Consider the following 22,161-nt stretch of genomic DNA (forward strand, 5'->3'; position numbering starts at 1 on the left):
GCAGTTCTGAAGTGTAGGAAGCTATCGTGGTTTTCTTAGCATAAGGGAGGCAGTAAAAAGAGCAAAATATCTGCCTATAATTATCTCCTTTTCTCCACACTTCATATACTTATTTTCTTCTCTGTGAGCTGGGTTTGTGTTTATCACAACTTAGTCTCAGACTAAGTGGCAGCTACTGTACGCTATCAGCCTAAACTATTATATATTTTTTCTAGATTACAAATCTTTCTTAGAAACATCTTAGAAAACTAGGAATATAGTCATTAGACTTATTTTATGCTCCTCTAACTGGCAAATCATGCAAAGCTCCTGGAAAGAGAAAAATGTAAGCTAATAGATCATAAGCAGTCATTTATTGTAAATAGCTTTCCAACTCTCAGAAAGTTATGCTTTTAAAGTCTAATTGATGTGACCTTGGCTCGTTTCCAGCGGGAATGTGCGAACCTCCCTTCCCTTCCAGGATGAAGCCTCTGCTAGGGCCTGTCCCAGATACCGAGTGGCCAAGATTTTAAATGGCAGCACACCTTTTTCGCCTTAGAAATGCCTGTACCAGGGAGGACTGAGTCATTCCCTTCCCTGCTTTCAGACAGGAAAGAACAAATGGTAATACTCCACACTAAAGGTAAGAAATATTTTGGCTTGCTGCTTTATGCGGACGATACCTGTTTGAAACTGCCCCAGTTTGTACTTTGGTCTGGGGAGGTAGAAATCAGAGTGYGCTGGCAGGGTCTGGGGAGGGTGGACACCAGAGGAACATGATACCCATCTCCCATTGGATGCACTTCTTTAACTGCACATGTCTGAATATTAATCTATTATAAAAAAGAGTGGGTGTAGCTCTCCTGGCCTCCCCAGCTGTGTTTACAGGCACGAGGGTCATGATCACAGTAAATCTGGAGCCCCATCTGATGGTGAGTAGTAGGTGTGAACTCCTGGGCCAGGCACCTTGACCCCCCAGGGTTTGGCTGCTTGTGGTCAAGGTGAGCCCAGTGCAATGGTAACCTTGGATCAGATGTCTCTGAAAAAGGCGAAGCTGTTAAAAAGCTGCGTGAGAAGGAGCTAGGAGAAGCCTCAGTGGGGGCCTGAATCCCTTGGATCAGGAGTTGCATTAAGCTYAGTCCTGCACCCATAGTCCTTGCCTGGTCTGACTTATGGACTTGCCTTCCCAGTTTGACCATGGACCTGCCTTATCATGACGGACTTGCCCGGCAGTCACTGGCTGTGGCTGTCCCTGGTTGCCATCACCAGACYTGCTTGTCTCCTCGGTCAGGTACTGTGGGACTGTGCCCTTGTTGGTGAGATCACTGCCTATGGCCTCGCTGTCACCTTGCTTCATGGGGCAGCCAGCCCTTGACGCTCCTCAGGAGTTTTATTCGTAATGCCAACTAAATCCCACTGTTTTGTCATTAGAAGCCCATAAACATTTCAGTTTCATTGACTTCAGCATTCAAGCAYCAATTTAAAAACATGTTAAGCAGGGCTGACTTTCTGAATTGGGGCCAAAACCACTGTTGTAGGAGGACAATACTGAATTCAGGCAGTTTGGGATTTGAACCTTTTTCATTGAAATCAACTCCAGGCTCAGCTTATTTCAGTAACAAAAGCTATATCAAAATGTAGAAGTAYACTTATGTGAGTCACTAGGTGGGAATGAAACACCTGACTATGCTCTGGATATTGTATATTGTTCATGATTTCACAATAGTTACCTTTGTGCTGGTACACATTTTCACTATATTTCAAATAACTGGAATAATTATATATACAGTTCTAGTAACTGGTTAATACAGATGATATGTTCCTAAAGAGAAAGAATGATAACAGGTTCAGTAATTATGGGGAATGGGAATTAAACTTGAGAACTGCATGGGCACAGAAGAATTGCAGTCRTGAATTTTAGTTTTGATTGATACCAAAAGCACAGTTATTGGAGATGAATAGTAACACTGAAATATGCATCTTCCCAAACTGTACTTTAACTTGTGTACATGTGTGTGTCAAATCTAAGTTAGATGTTTGTCTTGAAGTGTACAATTATTATAAAAATACAAATCTTGACCTACAAAGATCAAGTAYGAATATCTAGTACATTTTGAAAAATGTGCAGCTATGGTTTTATTTCAAACTGGGCACCTGCAATAGCTAAATTAATGGGGCTTTTCAAAGCATTTCTCTGAAACATTCTTTTCTCACTTTCTGGATCCCCAAACTTGTGCAACATCTCAGTGATAATGATGACACAAGGATCTCTTAGACCATGGAGCTAGACTATGACAAATTTCATACTRTAGTATTTATGTGTGCTTTTTCCATGAGTTTTCTCTTTAACGTATTTGAAAATTTGTAAATTTGACATGTTACTGGAGTTACTTGATTCCTAAAAGGTCTATATCGGTAAAAGGTGCAGACTAAGGACACACCAAAACCAAGCAAAAAGCTGTATGTGATACCATCCACAGCCAAGCTAGAGCAGCCAGCTATTGCCCAGATCACTGTAATAGGGAGTATGGTGCCTTCAATTCATTGTTTACATCTACATCAGAGCTAATTCATGCTGTGTTTGCCTGGGAGCTCTACCAATACAGTCAAAAAAATCCAAAACGTGGTTGTCCTCTCCTAAAGCTGATGCCTCTATGTTTGTGGCTTTTCCTCTCCGTTGACTATAAAGGGAACTTTGACAAGCTCTGTGGGATAGATGCCTAAAGGTACGGGAACAAATTTTACCCTGTGTGTCCCAAAGCTAGAATAAACATGCCTTCACCCCTGCCCTTTCCTGGTCACCCTCTCCACCAACAAAATGAATGCTCATCATTCGCACATGGTAGAAATTTGCTTCTGCTATATAGGAAGCTCCTGAGCAGCCTTGGAAAGTCTCCTAAAGGTTTTAGAGAATGCAAGATCCTGCAGGTGGGCTTGGTGCTTTTGCCCGATAGTTCAGTCCAAGTGTTTGTCCCTCCCAAAGTCCCTGAGGAGAACTCACCCCAGGAGCCCTTGTGGCAGAGTAATAGCTCTGCCCCGACCTGTGGTCATCACCCCAGTGCGACAGAAGCCCTCCCTGGTCCTGAGGTCATCACCCCAACATGACAGGCTTCGTTCACTGCCTGTGTCCTTCTCTCTAGGCCCCTTGAAGCCCAAGCTTCATTTTCCCAGTTGGTTTGTGCTCAACAATGTCAACCGGCAGGTGGTGTGATGGAGACAGTTGTTGTCCCACTGCGTTTTGGGGCTGATTTCTTACTGAGTCTCTCTTTACAAGCTCTTCTTGGGAAGCCATTGCTGTTAATTAATCTTGTAGAGGGCCAGGCTCACTCTTGGTGCTTAATGAGCAATAACGTTTGATCACTTCTCTACTGATTAGTGTTGGTCATTCCTGTCTTAAAAAGGGTAACTTTTGTCTGACTCACTAATGTTTTGGGGCTATAAATTCTCTTTTAGCACATTAGTGCTGCTTCGTAGCGTGATGTTTGATGGATGAATGTGTGTGATATCTATAGCCTATTTTCTCTAAGCTCAGCCCTGAAACACAGCATGTTCTGCTCTCTCTGGGAATACTGCAGAGTACTTTCATTTGCAGCCATAACCACATTTAGACATAGTGCTGCTGTTTTAAATTGGGATAATGAAATCTTGACAAGTGGTTTGGACAAACACAACACAAGCAATAAGAGAGTCTTTAATAAAATGAAAGGATTTCCAGGGAATATCTTCACTTCTTCCCTCCTCCAATTTAATTCTTTCTGAGAATAATCAGACCATAACATAAAACTAAATTTAAGAGATGAAGTTCAGCTGGAGAGGAAATAACGTCCATAAAATGTTTTCAAAGGTTGTTCATTTGTTTGAAATGAGTTCTGTGCGTCAGGCTGATGTGCCTTAAATACTTTATAAACAATAATACTTTGTGCTTGAAGTACCTTTTCCTTTAAGCATCTCAAAGTATTTCTGAGGAGGGGGAAGGACAGATGTTGTCATTTGCTGTTTGCCAAATAACAGTAGATGGCTGGGTCTTTCAAGAAGGCCTCTCTAGACCCTCTTCAAGTGCAGCATGGGTTGAGGGGATGGGTTTGCTATGTCCATGCTGTGACCTGGTGCAGGAACTGCACAGGGGGCTATATCTCCCATCCCATGTCCTCCTTGCCTCCCCACTCCAAGCTATCGGTGCAGCTTGAAGCTGCAGTGTGGGTAATGTAAAAGACTTTTTGAGCGTTTCATGGCATTTGGCTAGAGAACCAGAGGTGATGAACGAAAATAACAACTCTTTGATTAAGAAATTTCAGTTAAAGGGAGCTTCAGTTCAAATGATCAAAGTAATCTTCCTGCAGGTCCAGTGAAACTCTGGATGCTCCCCCTTCCCCTACCTGCGTGGTGGATAAATATTAAGCACTCAGCATTACAACACAGCTCCGTAACCTCACCCTTGGTTGAAGGCACACGCTCCTCACTCGCCTTGCTCTTTAGCTCTCATTGACTCTAGTGAGGTTCATGTAGGGGGTGTGTGTGTGTGTGTGTGTGTGTGTGCACGCACGTGCTACAGCTCCTTTACTCAACAGGATGGGTATCTCACAAAACCCATAGCCTGCCAGCTAGGAAAAATCTTCCCAGGACTCCAATGGTATGGACTTGTCCCACTGAAACAGGAAAAGCTTAGTCGTTATCCCTCTCGCTGCTATGAAGGTTTGAATGGCTGTGGCATGTAATCTGGTAATGAAGCGACGTGTGAGGAGGGGTTTGCGGCAGTATACACACATTTTTACAAGGAAAAGAGTTAAGGGTTATTTCACACTCAACTTCCAGCTGTTGGCTGACAATGTGCTAACAATTCGGTTTAGCTGATATGGCTGGTTTTAAGTCAGGCCTCACTGAAGGACATTTCACTTTTAGATGAGAGACGAGGCCTTTTATTAGAGTTCACTGTATCCCATGATTTCTTCTGAATACATAACATTTAGACAGAGGCCTAACTAAGGTCTGTCTGAGGATGATGAGATTGTGTGCTTCATTAATACCTTTTCTATTTAAATGGACAGTGTGGCAAATAATACAGGGCTCATTACACATTAATTTTGATCATTTTCTCTACTTATTCATCATAGTATTTCCTTTGAGAATGCCAGAGACTGTGATCAAGCACAGGAATAATTCTGTAGTTTCTTCACTGAGATTTCTATCACCTTTTTGGGGTCTAATTATTTTACAGCCCTCATTCCTGATGTACTTATAGCAAATATGCATAGTGCCTTGCACATAAACTTTGCTTTTAAGTTTCTGGTTGAGGTTATTGTCTGATTGTATCACAGAAGAGCCTCAAGGTCTGATCTAGCAAGGTCTAATAAAACATTTCAAGAACCATAAGACAAGACATAATAAGTCCAAAGGGATACCTGATCTGGTCCTGATCCATAACATTAATGTAAAAACATTATAAAATGGCTTTATTGGGCCAAACAAAGCTCCAATTATTCCACTGTTTGTTTTTGATACCAGCTGATGGATGTCTAGAGAAGAGTTTAAGAACAGGACAAACAGGCAGTGGTGTTTCTCAAGGATACAGCTCCAGCCTCCAGTAGGACCTTCTTGAGCCAGATATGGTGTCTTTGGATTTCATAGCTTTTTTCATATATTAGTTTGCTCATTATGTACCTCATGACTGGAGTAATCCACGGTCCCTTACCAAGGCAGAAGAGGGATCTAGGGGATCCACTCCTCCCAAGGGCAATATGATCCTATGCCTACAGTCCCAAACTGCAAGCCAGGAGACCTGGGGCCCCTTTCCACCTCTGTCACTGAGTGGGATGCATGRATCACTGCCCTGTCTGCCCCGATGCTGCTGTTTTCCTTTTCCTCTTCTTTCTCTCCCACCCATCTCCGATGGCTGTCCAAATGCTTGGCCACGCTCCCAGCTGCTGCCAAGATGGTCCAGCTTGGTCCCAACTCTCGCTGCAGAAGTCAGATCTGCTCAGTTAGGAATTTCAAACATGGAGATGTGTGTTGCACTTGTCCAAAATATGCCTGGGGAAGACTCTGAGGGCAGCAAAGGGGGACACACCCAGAGGAGGAAAAGACATAAAATAGTCCTAATTTGGGGCAAGTAGCTTCTCTGTGCCTCTCTTTCCTGCATCTGTGAAATCCTATAAAATCCTTCCCACTGTGATATCTAAGGATGCTGTTTGAAAACCTGTATCAAATGTCCTACCAATTTGTGTGCAATATCCCACAGCAACACAATTCTGTAAAGGGTCTTTTTGAAAATCTGAAGAGAGAAATTGCATGGAAATGCTGTAATAAATATTTTTCTGCTGGAAAACTGGCTTTTAAGATGTTGACATTCTGTAGAACTGTAAAATCTGAGGAAATACAAAGACTTTTATTTCCAAGTGGCAGGATAAGGTCAGTGACAAAAGGTCTTGTTTCTTTAAAAGACGGGGAATGAAACTTTGAGTGCAGTTTTCAAAAGCTTTGGCTGATAATCAGTCTTAGGTTCCTAAGTCACTTAAATCTTTACCTCTGCTTCAAAGTGCTGGCAACAGTTATTGTGTAGCTGAAGGTCTGCATTGAAAGGATAGGGGTCATTTCTGCTAAAATCCATGCAATTATTGAAGTTTTCAAGCATTCAGAAGACATTAAACGAGTATCAGCTGAATATTCACAAATGCAATGTCATATTTTTCAGCAAACTGAAAGTAGGCACAGTCTGCGCGGTTATTAATGAGTATGTTAACAAATCTGTTTTCCCATTACTTGACTAGCTCGGTCACTAGCGTATTCTCCCTACTGCTCAAGCTGGCCCGGCTGGTTGTGACTGAAAGGCTCAGCGGGGGGGGAGCAGCAATGTTCGTTAATGCACTACAGAGGCTGGGAACAGGCATGTTCCCACCAGCCAGAAATGCAGCAACAAGGTTGTCAAGGGAGAGCCAAGACCATGCGTTTCTAGCATCCCAGGCGAGTGCCTAAAAATCACACTGCGCGCTCCAGGAGAGACCAGTGCAAGTGTCGGCCACCAGGAGGACCATTGCACGYGGTAGTGTCCTCTGATATTGTCCAGAGTCTGAGGACTCAGCGGTTTCTAATTAAAAAAATTGTTTCAGTAAACCTTTCCTGACTGGCTGCATTAATGTATTTCAGTCCGTGTTCATTGTATCACATTGCTAGCAGGGGAAGCTCATTCCACCTAATTGTACTAAGTGTGTGGTGATGGAGATGGGAACCTAATTATCTTCATCAAATTGATTTCATTTTGGTTACCACACGGCTATTAGAGGAATGACAATAAATTTTGGGCTCTTTGATCAGGACTGGAGTTTAACCAACATTTCTAAAGTCATTAATGTGCTATGCCTCCCCCAGGCTAATGATTTGATTACAGTGTAAGTGTACTGGAGCCAAACATTTCAGCTATACAGGGTGGGTGACGGATAGGAAGTTTAAAAAAAATACATGTTGCACCTAAATGCACCAGCAGTTAAACAGTGAGAGTCCCTGATAGTCACTGCTGGGCAGGGAGAGGACGCGTACCTGAAAGTTTCATTTTAACTCAACCCTGAGCACAGAAGTGTTGTGACACCCACAAGAGCCAAGTGCAGCTCCCGCTGCTTTGGACGCTTCCCTGCGGGTCTCCTGTGTAAGGGTTACTGAAATGCAGAACCTCCACTGAGAAGGAACTGGGATATTTCTGAGTTAGTTTTCCTTCTAGGGAGGAATAAAAAATATGTATTTATGTGATGTTAAGAAAGCCTGTGCAATTTTATTTTATTTAATTTTTTAACCTTATTTTTTAATGTGCCAAGAATATGTGTTGTATTAGGTGGTACATCATGTTATATTAATATATGTGCATATTATAAAATATGTGTGTGTATGTGTGTATATATATGTTGCTAACGCATGTTACTAACATGCCATGACTATTAATTACATAGCATAACACGATATGGCATAACAATAGATTTTACATTTAAATATTCTATTATGCATTTTTAATTTAATTTTATTTTAAACCCTTCATGGCTAGCTGCCATCCCTTTTTTCTTTCACAGATAGCAGAGTGGAGAGGGCCACAGAGGGGAAGGAAGGGCTGGGAGGCCAGTAATTCCATCCGGCCTTCCCACACTGTCATACACGCGCAGATCAGCTTCTCCAACACCCTAGCCTTGTCTTGCCATCTCCCCACAAATGCCAGCATTGGTGATTTAATATCCTGGCTGGGAATTTCATGTATATCATTTGACTTCCCTTCTCACCCTGATGCCATAGCCAGTGCAGAGCTGCCTGAGCATTTGTATGGAGTTGTAATTTTTTTACTGGACTGGAGACGCTCCGTGATGACGACAGGGTATTCAGAGAGGACTAGGAAAGAAGAACTTCTGAACAGAAATGCCCAGTATTGCAAGATGGGGAGAAATAAGCTAGCAGCCACTGGTGCTTAAGGATGAGGCTGCACCGTAGGGCTGAGCTGATCTAGCAGGTCTTTGCCACAGAAAAGGAAAATCGCCCCCCTCACCCCTGTCCCTGCTCCCAGGYGCCGGCTCTGCAACCCCCTGACTGCGGCAAAGCCAGTGCAACTCCCCGGCCAAGGACACATTTACCTTTTCCATTGCCGTGTGTGTTTTCTGCCAGCACGGTGATCTGAACCGGTCTGGGCGCAGGGCAGGCAAGCGGCAGCGCGAGAGGGCGGCATGTGCAGGCAGGAACAAGAGGAGCAGGAGGGAGGAGGCAGAGGGAAAACGGGATCTCCGTTTTCCGTGGCAGCAAGCTCCTAGGTCAGCTGAGCCTGCATCGTGTAACTGTGTCCTTAGGGAACTCATACAAACAGAGACAGAGTAGACCACTTTGATTTTTTGATTTGATTTGGTTGATTAACAGTGGATATTGACTAGATTTCAAGTGTGTGGGAAAAAAAAGCTTATCTGTTAACTAGTCTGTCCCTTACAAGGCACAACGCACTTATAGAGACTTAGCAACAGGAAGGTGTTTGTTGGCCACGTGGAGAAAAAGGATCTTGAGAGATTTGTGTGACTTCTGCAAGGAAGCACATGGGAACAGAACTTGCCTCTCCTCGCGCCTTTTCCTCTGACCAGAAACCCACCCATCCCTCCCACTCCAGTTTCACGAAAGCCAGCAGGAGGGCAGTGAGCGATGCTGAGAGATGGGAAAACTCAGAAAGAACAGAAATACATCAAATAGCCCCATCCACAAATAAACACAATTCTCCTATTGACAGAAATGTATTAAATGCAACTGCTTGTATCATGCTGCCTAGCTGAAGAACCACCCTGCTATATTTCAGTGGGACTAGGCAGAACGAACCCCCCCATCCATATATCAATGTGAATAAGGGAACCAGTTTCCACCTCCTGTAGTGCGCCCAAGGGGAAGCCTGTCCAGGCTGCTGATGGCTGTGATTTGAAGATTTCCAGCTTCTGGTCTGTCAGCATTGCTCATCCTGCAAATGGTGCTCTCACCACAGAAAGTATTTAGATATAAAGAGTTTTTTTTGCAAGGAAGGACAACAATGAAATAAAGACAATTGCAGTGTCTCCAGTGGGGAAGTCTGAGAAATAAAAGGGCCTCAGAAGTGAACACGTGCATCTCTCTGGTGTTATTTGTAAGATCTTTTCTTTTCAGTTAAGCTTGTTTGCAGGGAGGTGAGGGCTGGTGGTCTGAGTGTAGCCCTAAGGGTGTAACTTGACCTGCCTTTACAATGGCACCGTCACTACCCAGGACGGTCCCTCCGCCTTCCTTCCTCGCAACCCTCTGCACCCAGCTGGCAGAAGCGCGCGTGTGGTACTGTGGTGGACTAGGCAAGCACTCAGACCTACTCGGAAATAGTATCCCAGACCAGAAAAGAAAGAGAAAAGGCTTCCAGGTGCTCAACTGGCCAGCTTCCTGCTCTGCGTCGCTGGGCTCTGGTGCCAGCACAGTGCAGAGAGAGGCACAGTGCAGAAAGTGATTTTACACYGTCGTGCTGGCTTAGATGCAAGCAAAACTACTCATTAAATGCCAGGACATATGGCCTCTTAACCCCGGTTTCCAGTAATGGAGGCACTGGCCAGCTGATGGGCCATTAAGTACCAATGCTGTAATTCAGCATGCAGGAAGGACTCCCTTAAGTAAATGTATACATACATACATACATACATATGTACATACATACATATATATGTACGTCCCCATGTGTGTGTGTGTGTGTGTGTGTGTGTGTGTGTATACACACAAGCATATATAAAAATATCAGCCTCAGGGGAATACGCTATATATGAAGCACTATTTACTATACAGTTCTCGGCCAAATACAAGATGTTCGTAGAATCTCAGCCAGTCCTGGTTGTTCATACAGAAACACATAGCAAAACAGAAATAAAAAAGAGACCAAATATATTTTGGCTTACAGCAGCACACTGAGGGAGGCTGTGGGTTTTTTTTCCCCCACACCTTCATTTCTGTGCAATATTTTGCATTCCTGCTGTTCAGTCCAAGAGAGTATTATTTATGCGTTCCCTCCTCTCGCTGTGCTGGGTGTCCTCGGCGTGCCCGCACTTGGAGGGTGACCATGCCATGGGCCGGGGCTGGGCCGCGAGGGGGCYGGGGCACTGGGAGCCCAGGGGGCGCCGGGCAGCAGGACCTGCCCCAATTCCCACTGCCGCTGCTGCGCCGGTGCTGCTGCGGTGCCGGGCTGCGAGGCAGCCTGAGGCAGCCACGGTTGCAGGAAAATGCAGGAACTTCTCCGGATCTGGACACCAGCGGCGCCTGGGCTGGAGGCAGCTGGTTGGTTTGTTTGCTTCTCCGGGGCAGCTACTGCCACTTCCCTGGCGCAGGCTGCTGCCACCGGTGCCTGGGAAGAAAGATCTTAAGGACTGAAGGGCTCTGGTCTGTTAATTTGTTTTAATGAATATCAATTAATGCAGTTTTCTTTTCTCTGGCATGCAGATATTAAAGACCAGTATGACTCATAAGCATGGTCTATTTTATCATTAGTGGTAATAATACGTTAGTCATTAATTAAAGGCGCATGGCACCTCTGATGGTGGTTCTTACAGCCATTTTACAGGCAGGTGGAAGTAGACATGAAGGGCTGGATCAAAGCCTAGGCCCTCCAGGTACTGGAATCACAAGGCAACAAGCACAGGGGAACATCAGTTACTTTCACACTCAGCATCTCTGGATCAGTTTGTCCCCATGGGGCTTAGGACCCCTCTAGAGGCAAAAAAGACAGCTTAGAGGGTATAAAGACCATCAAATTGGTCAAACAGTAATAACAATAACAACAATAATATCAGACAAATCAACTTGGGAGCTGTTGTAAACCTCCCTGTAGTAAGAAAGAGGTGATAGGAAGAAGCGGCAGAAGAAATTGGACATGCTTGTAAAAAAAAAAAAAAAAGAAAGGAACCCCACAAAATCAAAGAGCTGCAGCTCAAAATGACATTACGGACATAGTTCCAGGACAGCGTTCCTGAACTGCTCCATTATGCAGGAGGTTGGACTACATTGTCCCTTCTGATCTTCGCAARAAGGTCTGCTTAAATCTGAGCTGCTCGCACTCCTAGCTAGAGGAGCACTGCCTAAACCAGAGCTTTTCCTCTGTGAGAGCTGGAGGGAAAGGTGACAAAAGGGGAGAGAAATTAGAAGCAGGAGTGAAGTGTGGCACCCACTGGCCAATCCTATAAGCATTAAAATGCTTCACCAGTTTAATGTCATTTCACAGGATAATCCTTAGCCAGCCCTGTCTAGAGACACTAGCAGGCTGCTTTGGCACTCAGTGGTGCAAATCGTTGAGTCACACTGCGAAAGCACAAGAAGAGGGAATGATGAAGGGATGAAGTGTTTTCATGTACCTTTTTCATGTCACCTTAACCCTCCCTAACCCCCTTCATAAACTGAATTCTGCTCCATCGCACTTGCCAGAGTCCTCTGAAGTCAATGGGTTGCATTAAGGGAGCAGAGAATTTTACCTCAGGTGGACAATCCCATAGCACAGTGAGCCAGAATTAATTTTTTCTTGTACATCTCACTGACAGTTTTGGGATAGAGCCCAGTCACTGTTCTTGAGCGAAGAAGGGCTGACGCAGAGATCACTAGTAGCTAATCTGCCCACCTACCTGTCCCCTGCCTACCTACCTCTCTTGAAGTGTTGTGGCAAAAGTGAAGACTGAGTAATTCTGAAAATAACCCCAAAAGAAGATAAAAGGATATTTTAGGAAAGCCACAGACTGAGAAAAGTGAGCTGAGCTTGTACAGCAAATGTTTCAAATAATGAGAAAGGTTCTTCAACATATTCCCACTTGTTAGAGGGTCAAAGAGTTACTGGGTCAGATATGAAAAAAAAAAAAAAAAAGCTGGGAAGTGCTGAGCCACCATAAGGAAATTCTAATGCAAAGGCTGAGATGGCAGTGATGGATGGTTTTGTGTTTTCCAGTGAGTACAGATGCATCAGAGTTAGGAACCGAAGTTGGCACAAAAAATAGGTTCATATGAAATTAGTTTTCTTAGCTCTTAAATTGAAACATGCATTTAATATTGGCCTAATCCTGCTGCTTCCTGCAAGTAGTGATCCTGTCAATGATTTGACGGGAAAGTCATGATTTGGCAGCAAAGTCATGCGAAGAATAAACTCCCACACCAAACCTTTAAATATGTACAGTACATGTTAATTTAGTCAGCCACCAAAACTTCAGCCTGGCATTCATTCTTTCCAAAATTTGAAGATGTTCATGCTTAACTTTAAAAGCAGACCAATCTGTTTCATATACATATATATATATAGTATATAGTATATGTAGGAAAAAATAAGAAATTCCTCTAACATTCTTTTCTCACAGTGTGATAGTATTAACTCATACTCAAAAGCAAGCTCACTGTGACAAAGAGCAGTCACTGAGTTTTAAAATGGAGAAACAGAAGGTCCTGTGGCTTTCCGGACTCTTTGGTTTGCAGCCACCTCTCCAGGCTTAGTCACCTGAAAAATAGGCATCCATCCTCCCTCTCCAGTTGGTGGGGAGCAGCTGGCACCCTGAGAGGGCAATTTCTCCCATGTCTCTTTGACACTTGGTGTAGAGTGGGGTGCGTCACCTTATTGAATCATTTTTGCTCTATTCAGAAAGCTTAGAAAATGGATTCAAACTAGACATCTAACTTCTTGGTGGATGGAACAGTGAAGGTGAAAATGGGTTTTGCCATTTTGTTCTGGGAAGGTTTTTTCATGTGTTATGAACTAGTTGCCCAGAAGTCCCTCTGTCCTGAGCTTGGTTTGGGTCAGCGTCTTGACTTGCTGATCTGTTCCTCACTTCAGAGCATAAAACATAGACTGGGACTCAGGTTTTCCCCTTTCCTAGGTAAGCAGCCTAAAACCCACTATGTTATCATGTCTTTTTTCAAAGACAGTGTTTTTTAAACTATAATAACCACATATAACTTCCTTCATATTCTGTAAAATAATTTAAACAGGAGACACATTCTCTCGATACCTTTCTTTCAGAGTATCCTTTTTTTCCTGGTGATTGCAATACCTCCTTGTCCTTTAGACAGCAGCATGAGTGGTTTATCAGTTGAATTACTCAATGAGAAAGGGCCCTCCTATTTTTGGTGGGACGTGGTCTTGTAACGGCTTTGAGAGGAGCACAGGTAGGACGTGTAAGCCTACTTCATGAATCCAAACTGGTCACAGTACAGTGGGGATCAGCACTAGGCCACACACCAGGACGGCCAAGACAAGGAATGCCCAGAAGAAGATGTCAATGCTCTAAATGCCCAGAAGAAGATGTCAATGCTCTAGAGGATATTTAATGTTGGGGCTGAGTGGGGATTGGTACCTAACAAAGTGGGATTTAGGTGCTGACAATGGCAGGTAGTTTAACAAGTCCCTTTGTGTATATTGCCTTACTTCCCATTGAAATGTGAGGTTTAGGAGTCCAAGTCCCACGGCTCTGTGTGAAGGTCAGGTTTTTAGGAGCCTATGTTGGTTCCTAAGCCACATTTGTACTTCTGAAAATGCTCCCTTTCACTACTGAGACCAGGATAAGAACAATTTTTTTCAGAAAAACAACCAAAGTAGAAATGTATCTTATTACAGATTAATGAGTTAAACAACAGATTAGTGAGCAAATGCCTTAGCATTACTTGTTAAATGAAATGAAATAAAAACGATCTTTTGCAAAGAGCATGTCCTGCCTGTGGAAGGCAGGACTGGGTTTAGCTAGGCTGGTGATGTCRGGTGGGAAGGGAACCACAGATAAACCATCTCCTGGGTGGGTATGTGAAATGCAGCCTGTGCTAATGCCTGTGCGTGAGACAAGGGATGCCTATAATCCCTCTGGCCATCCTTCTCTTCTGACCTCTAGGATCTTGACCTGGACTAGAAGATATATAAGACTGGTATTCTCTCTTGGAGAAAACTCATCTCCATAGGATGGCTGGAGCAAACACTGAGCAGAGTTGCTCAAACAGTGCATCAGGTATTGCCTTTAAGTCTGCACACTTGGTGTGAGGGGTTGGTTTTGGCACCTTGCTGTATGTGAGCTGCTAGTGGTGCAACCTACTGCTGGTCCTGAGAGATCCATGGGGCGCTGTGAGTACCCTGCTCCTCCCAGGTGAGGCCCATGGAGGGGGAAGGCTTGCACTGGTGCGACTGGGACTTTAAAGGCAGGGCCAGGGACGGGAAAAGGCACCTTACAAATGCAACCCTGCTTCTAGCACGACAGTGTCCCCAAATGCGGAGTGGGGCAGTTGTGTGTATGAGTGTGTGTAGTCATTAAGAAAGGCCCTCCATGTGCAGAAGGAAAACGCACTTCCTGCATCTGTAAGGAGATGTGTGCTGACTTTGAGATCCCAAGGGAAGGATGGGGCAGGCACCAGTTAGTCTATCAGAGCAGACTGCTGACTCCTGACAATATGTGCCATTCTTCATATCTTTTTTCCTTTGAGGAAGGTTGTTTTGGTCACTTTGGATACAAAGGAAGATGCTGGCTTGGATCGTTTCATGACAGCAGTGGCTCACCATGGTCTTTCAGAGGCTTAGGCTCCTCAGTGATCACTGCTGTGAAGGTATCTGTTCTGGGCCAAAGAAAGAAGAACAGGCTCTTTTCCCCCTGGGGACAGAACAAGGCTTTTAATGGTCTAATGGAAGTAATTCCATATTGTGAAGTAAGTTGATAAAATAGAACATAAACTTCTCTGATGGAGGATTTAATTACTAGGAAAGAGCCAGGCTGAATGAAGCATTTGAGCAGAACTACTTCATTGCTGAAAAGGCAATGATTATTAATCTCCTTTCTTCAAGGCCACATTATTTATTTAGGAGGCCTTGGAGTCCTAAGAAACTACGTGTGTGTAGATGCACGCAGTGCCTACAGGTCTTTGTGAATTTACTGTGATTTGGGTCCCAATGGACTATCATTGCCCTTTGAAAAGACTTGGATTTTCTGTGACTTCACCCAGATTTCCAGCTAAACTAGTGCCTCCATGGTCAAGCTGAAATCCACCAAAGTAATCAGGTCTAAGGGCTACAAAGTAGGCACAAAAGGTAATGAATCAAAAGGCTTAAAAAGCTATTAAATTGCTATTTCATTCTTCAACCCACAAGCATGGCTATCAAGATTTAACTGCAGCAGAAGGACTTATTTATTTGAAAAACAGGCACTTCTCTGAAGCCCTCTATTAGTCAACATATCAGCTTGTTCATGTTTTATGCTGTTGTTTTTCCAATATACAGTTGGAAAAGAAATAACTGTGCTTGACGATGGTGGGGTGTATGCCTGTAAAGTTTTAAATGCAGTACTGGTATTTAGCCTTTAAACTTAATGAGATTAAACACAGAATCCATCCATATAATTTACCCTAATGACTGCTACGTAGTTGTTTTCGGCTGCCAAATTGTGTCACTGTTTCTGCCATGGATGGGCAGTAGCAGCTACTTTTGGAAGAGAAAACAGGCTGGAGCCTGCCCACTGTGAACCCAGCCATGGCAAAACTGCCCAGGTGTGGACAGTTTTGGGTCTCCCAGGCTGCTATGATGCACTGGGTATGGGTCTTCTGGGGGTGCAGAGAGGAATACGCCTGGAGACCCTGGCGTGGTTCCCCCTACTCTCATTAGCACTTCATAGCAAATGCTGTGATTTGTGCCCTGTGGCTGTGCAGTCCCTGCACCTACACTGGCGTTGGCTCTGGCTCAGCTCTGTGCTGGTCTCTGCACACCCTGTCTGAAGCACCTCTGCTGAGGAAACCTATGCTACACAGGGCTTTTTCCACGTTAGGAATTTGTGCGTTTAAATTTTTTGGCAACAAAATGATGGTAAGTTCATCAGCTGGAGCGTGGATAGAAGAAGCACAAACAGGCTTTCTACTGGTGCAACTTCTCTCCTTTCTCTTTAGGAAAATGACATATCCATTTTTTACTGGTAGAAAGTAACCATGGTGTCTAAGGTTGTGGTGAGGGGATAGAGTATGGGGTTTATTTTACCTATATCCAGTTATAGCCATACAATTTATGTATGCAAATACAGTTTGAGACTTATAATTAGTAAGAATCAGTCATTTTTTTACCCAGTTCAAAAATCCATCTTAGGCAGAAGAATGGGGTCAGCTCAGAGTGACTTTTTCTATGCATAAAACATCATCCTGCAAATGCTCTATTCTCCCCCCTCCTCCTTATCTCACCCAGATACCTAACGATGCAGAGCTGAGCTAAGGAAATGCAATTGCAGCAAAGTCTTAGCTTGAAAAAAGAAGCTATGCACAGCCCCTGCTCCTGCCCTTCTGTCCAGGGAAATGAAGCCTGTGGGCTGGTACATGCAGGCCCAGCACTGACTTCTTCAATATTAGCGAGCAAAGGGCTGTGGGGACTGCAGAGCTGGCTGGGCTTCCTGAGAGCCATCGGGTTTGATTTCATCCTGGAACCAAATCTGTCACAAGGAGGAGGACAGGAAAATTTCTTTCTATACAATTTTCACTGTTAGTATATATAGTTAGTATATACCTTGACAGTGGGCTCTTCTGAAAGGTTTTGGAGGCAGTAACACCAGCAATCTTTATCAAGACTGGCTGGGGTAAACCACCTCATGGCACAGGGTCATGGTTATATACTAAGGCATGTTAAACTGTTGTGTGGGTGGTGTCAGACAGGCTCAACGTTACTTCAGTTGGCTGTAGCTGAATACTGATAGTTTAAAGCAAGAGTGAGCCAAGGCCACCCCACCAATGCAGATGTCTTCTTCAAGGAGATGCACTGCCTTCATACCTGTTGTCGATCACTTTAGTTTTCTTAAGCAGCTTTGTGTAGCAAGTCTCATGCAGTGTGTGTTTGCAAAGACAAATTTAATTTTTATTAAGAAGGGGCTTTGAGAGTAACCTGGAAAGACTGAGTTTGAGATGGACCCTGTTCACTCTTTCAGAATAAGACTGTGCCCCTGTAAAGCTTCTTCCATACTGAAAGGCACATTCACCTCTCAGTGCAGGTGTAGAGTTCCTATGATGCATCAAATCCAGACTGAATGAGAACACGGAGAATTGTCTAAAGAATTGCAGTGGGTGTCTGTAAAAATACATATTTGCATTTTGGAGCATGTATAAATTACTTTCTAAGCCACAGTGAAAAATGGTCAACAAACAATGAAAGAACAATTTTACTTGGTATTTTATTCACTTAACAGAAACATTCACTTATCAGATATCACTGAAGTGCAATTTACAGAACTTAGCAGCAAATTCACATATGTAAATTCAGATTTATTTTCTTTTGTTGTCTTTTTTGTTTCTTTTTTTTACAAATATTACAAATGTACATCCATTAGTACAGTATTGCCATTCACTCATGCGTGTTATGTACATAATCTTCACTTAAGAATTACTAATGAGTAAGTTTTCCTTTGCTTCAGGAAATGCTGAGTGTTATTTGTATGTGCTTCTGGGACATGGTCCCATCACTCTCTATCGCTGCACATAGTGAGAAAAAGTAGACATCTAAGGTCATATTCAACCCTACTGCAAACAGGTGCAACTCCAGAGCCTTCAACAGGATCATCGGATGCCCACTGACAGCAGGGACCCAGTTTGGTCCCCGCTGCTAGATTAATTCTGGCAGTCGAATCCAGGATTACATTTACGCATTTCTTGCAACAAAGGATAATTCAATCCCACCACACTTTTCTTTTTGTCCTTAGAAATAACCAGATGCTGCCTTTTGTTGTCCCGTTCACTGCAGCACTGGCTGGGGGAGCGTTACGCGTTTGTGGAGCTGGAGCCAAGCCAGGCTGAAGGAGCCTGGAGGTCTCATGTGCTAGATAAAGACTAGTTTAGGGAGGGAAGGCAGAAGACCTGGCTTCTGCCTCCTTCTGGCGTCCCAGTCCCTCCATTCCCACAAGGTGGTCATCACCAGGGTTTACAGGTCTCACAGATGGCCCCGAAGACGGGCTGGGCAGGAGGTGCACCACCCTGGACTGCTTTCTGCTCAGGCTTTTCTCTCGGGGGCCACGTTTTTCCCCAAGCCCTTTGGGACACAGAGATGGCATCAGCGGGCCATATGCCCTCCTAAACCCCTCTGGCGCCCTGTGGCACACATCTTCATGCAGCGTCCCCGCTGCCCCTGGCCGGTGCCCACCGCAGCCCCACGGGGCCCTGCATGGCCCCCACCATGCACCAGTGTCACCAGGGTTTTAAGGGAAGGGGCTGTGTGAGGGTAATGAGAAGCTCTAGAAAGTGCTGAAGATACTCTGACTGTTACTCAGAAGAGGTCATATGGACAAAGTGGTTACCACAAAATCCTTGCATTATTCAAACACCTCAGGTTCTTGTTTTTTTTACTATTTCTACTCTAAGGATTTTTTTTTATATATTTTTGGTAGTTAATATGGAATGTATTATTTCGTTGAAAAGGTTTCTGGAAGGGGAGAGCTTTGTTTTATCTAATTTAAAAATTCTAGTTTATCACAATTGTTTTTATACAAGACACTATAGATACATCTTGTAGTTTATAATCTAAAAATAAAATCTCATCAAAATACTGTTGCTATTCTACTGTGGGCATCAATAAACAATGTATTTACTGTATATGGCTCTCCAAACATGATAAACCCTATACAAAGAGCATCTATCTTTATTGATAGGAACAGTTTCCCGTGTAAAGGAAATTACATGGAAAAATAYGAGCCTTGTGTTGTTTGAAAAGTAACTCAGCTTGACAGTTCTGAGAAAATACCAAGACAATTATCACAAATCAGTAGCAGCATGTTATATACAGATTTAAAGAGAATCACAGGAATAAAAAGAAAACAGTAGTTATATACCCGCAAATCCTGTCATTTAAAAAACCAAAACCCAAAAGAAATATACAGAGTGTTTGAAGGTTGGTTCTGCAGTTGGACTGTGAAAGCTTTGCTCTCCTATGACTGTATTATTTTCTGCATTCTGACAAAGTTTGAGATTGTTCGAAGTCATAGTTATGAAGAAGATGTTTAACCGTTAGGCATTACTCTTCTTCTAACCGAAAAACCCTACCTGCTTTCAGAATGCAGCTGGATATGAATAATAGTATTACTTAGCATTTATACAGAGCTAGAATCTGAAAACTCTTATACTGAGTAAAATCTTACCCAAGACCGTGGTGCCATCTGTTGCAATTATGTCCTGGGGGCAATGTGCAGAGGTAAAATTCGCAGTAAGAGTGACAGGGTCTGGCTTACACGGTTGTTTATGACCAGAGCACTCTATTCCTGACATGTTCCTTAGATGTGAAGCAGGTAAGTAGGATTATCCCCATTTGACAGATGGAGAAACTGAGGCACGAAAGAGCCAAGCATCAGATGTGCCCTCTGGTTTGGGATGTCTTAGCTGTAGCTGCCCAACCCACTGAGTTTTCAGATCTGCTGAGCATCCTGAATTTGTATCAGCTTAATCTAAAACCATGGATCCTCGTGAGCATTGAAATACGAGGCTCTGGGTCCCAGCTGCAGCCTGTCTGATTTTGGGCAGCTACCTGAAACTCCAGCCTTCATCTCCAGCCGGGCGGAGGYGCGCACTGCTGCAGGCACTCGGGCTCGAGCTGCCCTGTGAAGGGCACCTGCCTCCGCAGCCATGTCCAAGGGAGGCCTGGGCAGCCCCGTGCCTGGCTGGTGGCTAAGGGTTATGGTTACAAATCGGGCCTGGATAATTAAAGGCTGCAGCATGCAAAACTCATGGCCATAACTGAAGATTTGGTGGGAAGCAAGGTGTCAGAGGGGTAAGTGTAAAAACCAAGGGACTCCTGATGCCCAGCATTGTGCTCAGATCCAAAAGTGGAAAAATGGAGTTTGAAAACGCTGCATATCTTTGAGGCCCAAATTCTCCCTTACAAATTTAGGCAGATAAGAGGATGATTTTTGCATAGAGGATAGACATCTTTTTGTGGATGATTATGGATGCTCTGTGACCTGCTGTCATGCCATGTGCCTGGGGTGCTGCAATGTTTGCTTACTATTTTCCATTATTCAGTGATGATTCTTGCACTGACTGTGTGAGGGAAAACAAACTGTGTTTGTTTTTAAACAGACAGGTGGCCTGCCAGCATCTGAAATCAAGATGCTGCTTGTATTAACYGCAATACCAGTTGCAATAAGCAGCGAAAAGCAGAACCTTTGCTGGGAGTGGTRTTATAATTTGGGCAGGTACGTTCTTGGGAAGGGGTCATGAAAAGCAGTTTCCTAAAGTCAAGTTCAGTGCATTAATCAGACACATTTATATTTATGTATTTCCAGTACAGAATTAAAAGAAAATATTCCCATGGAAGTTGCTATTACATATTGAACTGCTTCGGTTCCCTCGGCTCACATGTGCTGCCTAGCCTTCTCGCCAGCTGATTCGATCCGGTCATGTAGCAAAGGTGTCAAGTGATTTATACAGTTAGCAGAAACTGATCTTGCTCTGGGGGTTTCTTCACCCAGGTGCCCAGACCTGCTTTCTGAAATGCTTTAAACAGCTGCTGCTTGACAGACTGGTACGTCTGAGCCACCAGCTTTGCCTCGCTGTACACTGGTGGCATGTCTCCATGGCTTGGTATTCGTGTGCTCAGCTGCAGAACAAAAATCAAGGAAGGGGGGAAAAAAATAAAATAATAATAAAAAATCAACCAACAAGCCAAAAGAAACAGGAGGCTTCAGTAGCCATATAATCTTCCTGTCTACATTTCATAAGCAACAAGCAAACGATCACTGTGCTTTGTGTGTTTGCTTTTGGTTTAACAAAAAAAGCCCGCAAAGCAATGAATGCCTGTGACATTGTTTCAGTTTTGCAAATTGTGGAAGGAAAGCAAGGAGGAAGGAGGTAAACAGCCTTGCCTTGAAGTGGGCATAAGCAGTAGCAAGGGTCAATGGCAAATCACGGTGTGCTTTACAAAAGCAAAAATCGACTTTTCAGTTAAGGTGGTTTTTAGGGAAAAAAAAAAAAGGAAAAATCCTTTCTGGGAATCTTAAAAGAATGTGTTTAATTTAGTCAGGGAAGCTGGGCTGCTCAGTGTTTCAGACAGTCAAAGTAAATGCTAAGAGACAAAAGGAAGAGGGTCTCCTCCCCTTTTCCCTCCCAAATCTGTTATCATCGGAAATGCTGCAGAACCTGTGCTGGATCAGGCAGAGCTCCAGCGTCAGGATCCGTGCGGGCCCCGGGAGCCCGGGAGCCACCGTGCCGGGAGGGAACACGGCTGGTGCAATAAAGCAGAGAGCTCTGAAGGGACCCTGAAACGCCCGCCAGGAGCTGTCTTGGGAGACAAAGACACATGTCTGCAGCCCGGTAATCACCCGGAGCACACATACACAAGGAAGCACCTTTTGTTTTGCAGAGGGACTAAATAAATGACCTTCTCTGACCTGCCAAAGTCTTAACACAGTCAAACCAGCAGCGAGGCTTTGACATTATATGAAAGAAATCAAAGTCTGGAAAATGCCTTATAGCAAGCAGACAGGTGAAAGTCCAACACTTACAAGTCAGGGAAATAGCACCCTACAGGAAAAAACAGCCTCAAAACACAGTCTTTGTGAGTAAACAACGCTATTTTCCTCTTCTCTAAAAAGGAAAGACACTGAAAGATGGATTACGGAGAAGCGGCTATCTTGCAACCTGAAACAAGCTGGTCTGGTTTGCGTGGAGCTGTCTGGGCATACACCACAGATTGGCTCTCAGGGATGCATTAGCCTTAGCCAGAAAAGGGAG

General features: G+C 44.0%; 1 protein-coding gene across 2 annotated transcripts in view; it reads right to left on the bottom strand.

Moving 5' to 3' along the window:
- Nucleotides 1-20,851: 20,851 nt before the first annotated feature.
- ADARB2 (adenosine deaminase, RNA specific B2 (inactive)) overlaps nucleotides 20,852-22,161 on the bottom strand; it is a 325,694-nt gene continuing 324,384 nt past the window's right edge. For both annotated transcript variants that reach the window (XM_026069275.1, XM_026069276.1), the window contains one exon: nucleotides 20,852-21,028. In XM_026069275.1, coding sequence (XP_025925060.1) covers nucleotides 20,852-21,028 — 177 coding nt within the window. The remainder of the gene's footprint in view (nucleotides 21,029-22,161) is intronic.

The sequence above is a fragment of the Apteryx rowi genome, unplaced genomic scaffold, assembly GCF_003343035.1.
Source record: "Apteryx rowi isolate R43461 unplaced genomic scaffold, aptRow1 scaffold_29, whole genome shotgun sequence".
Taxonomy (NCBI): Eukaryota; Metazoa; Chordata; class Aves; order Apterygiformes; family Apterygidae; genus Apteryx; species Apteryx rowi.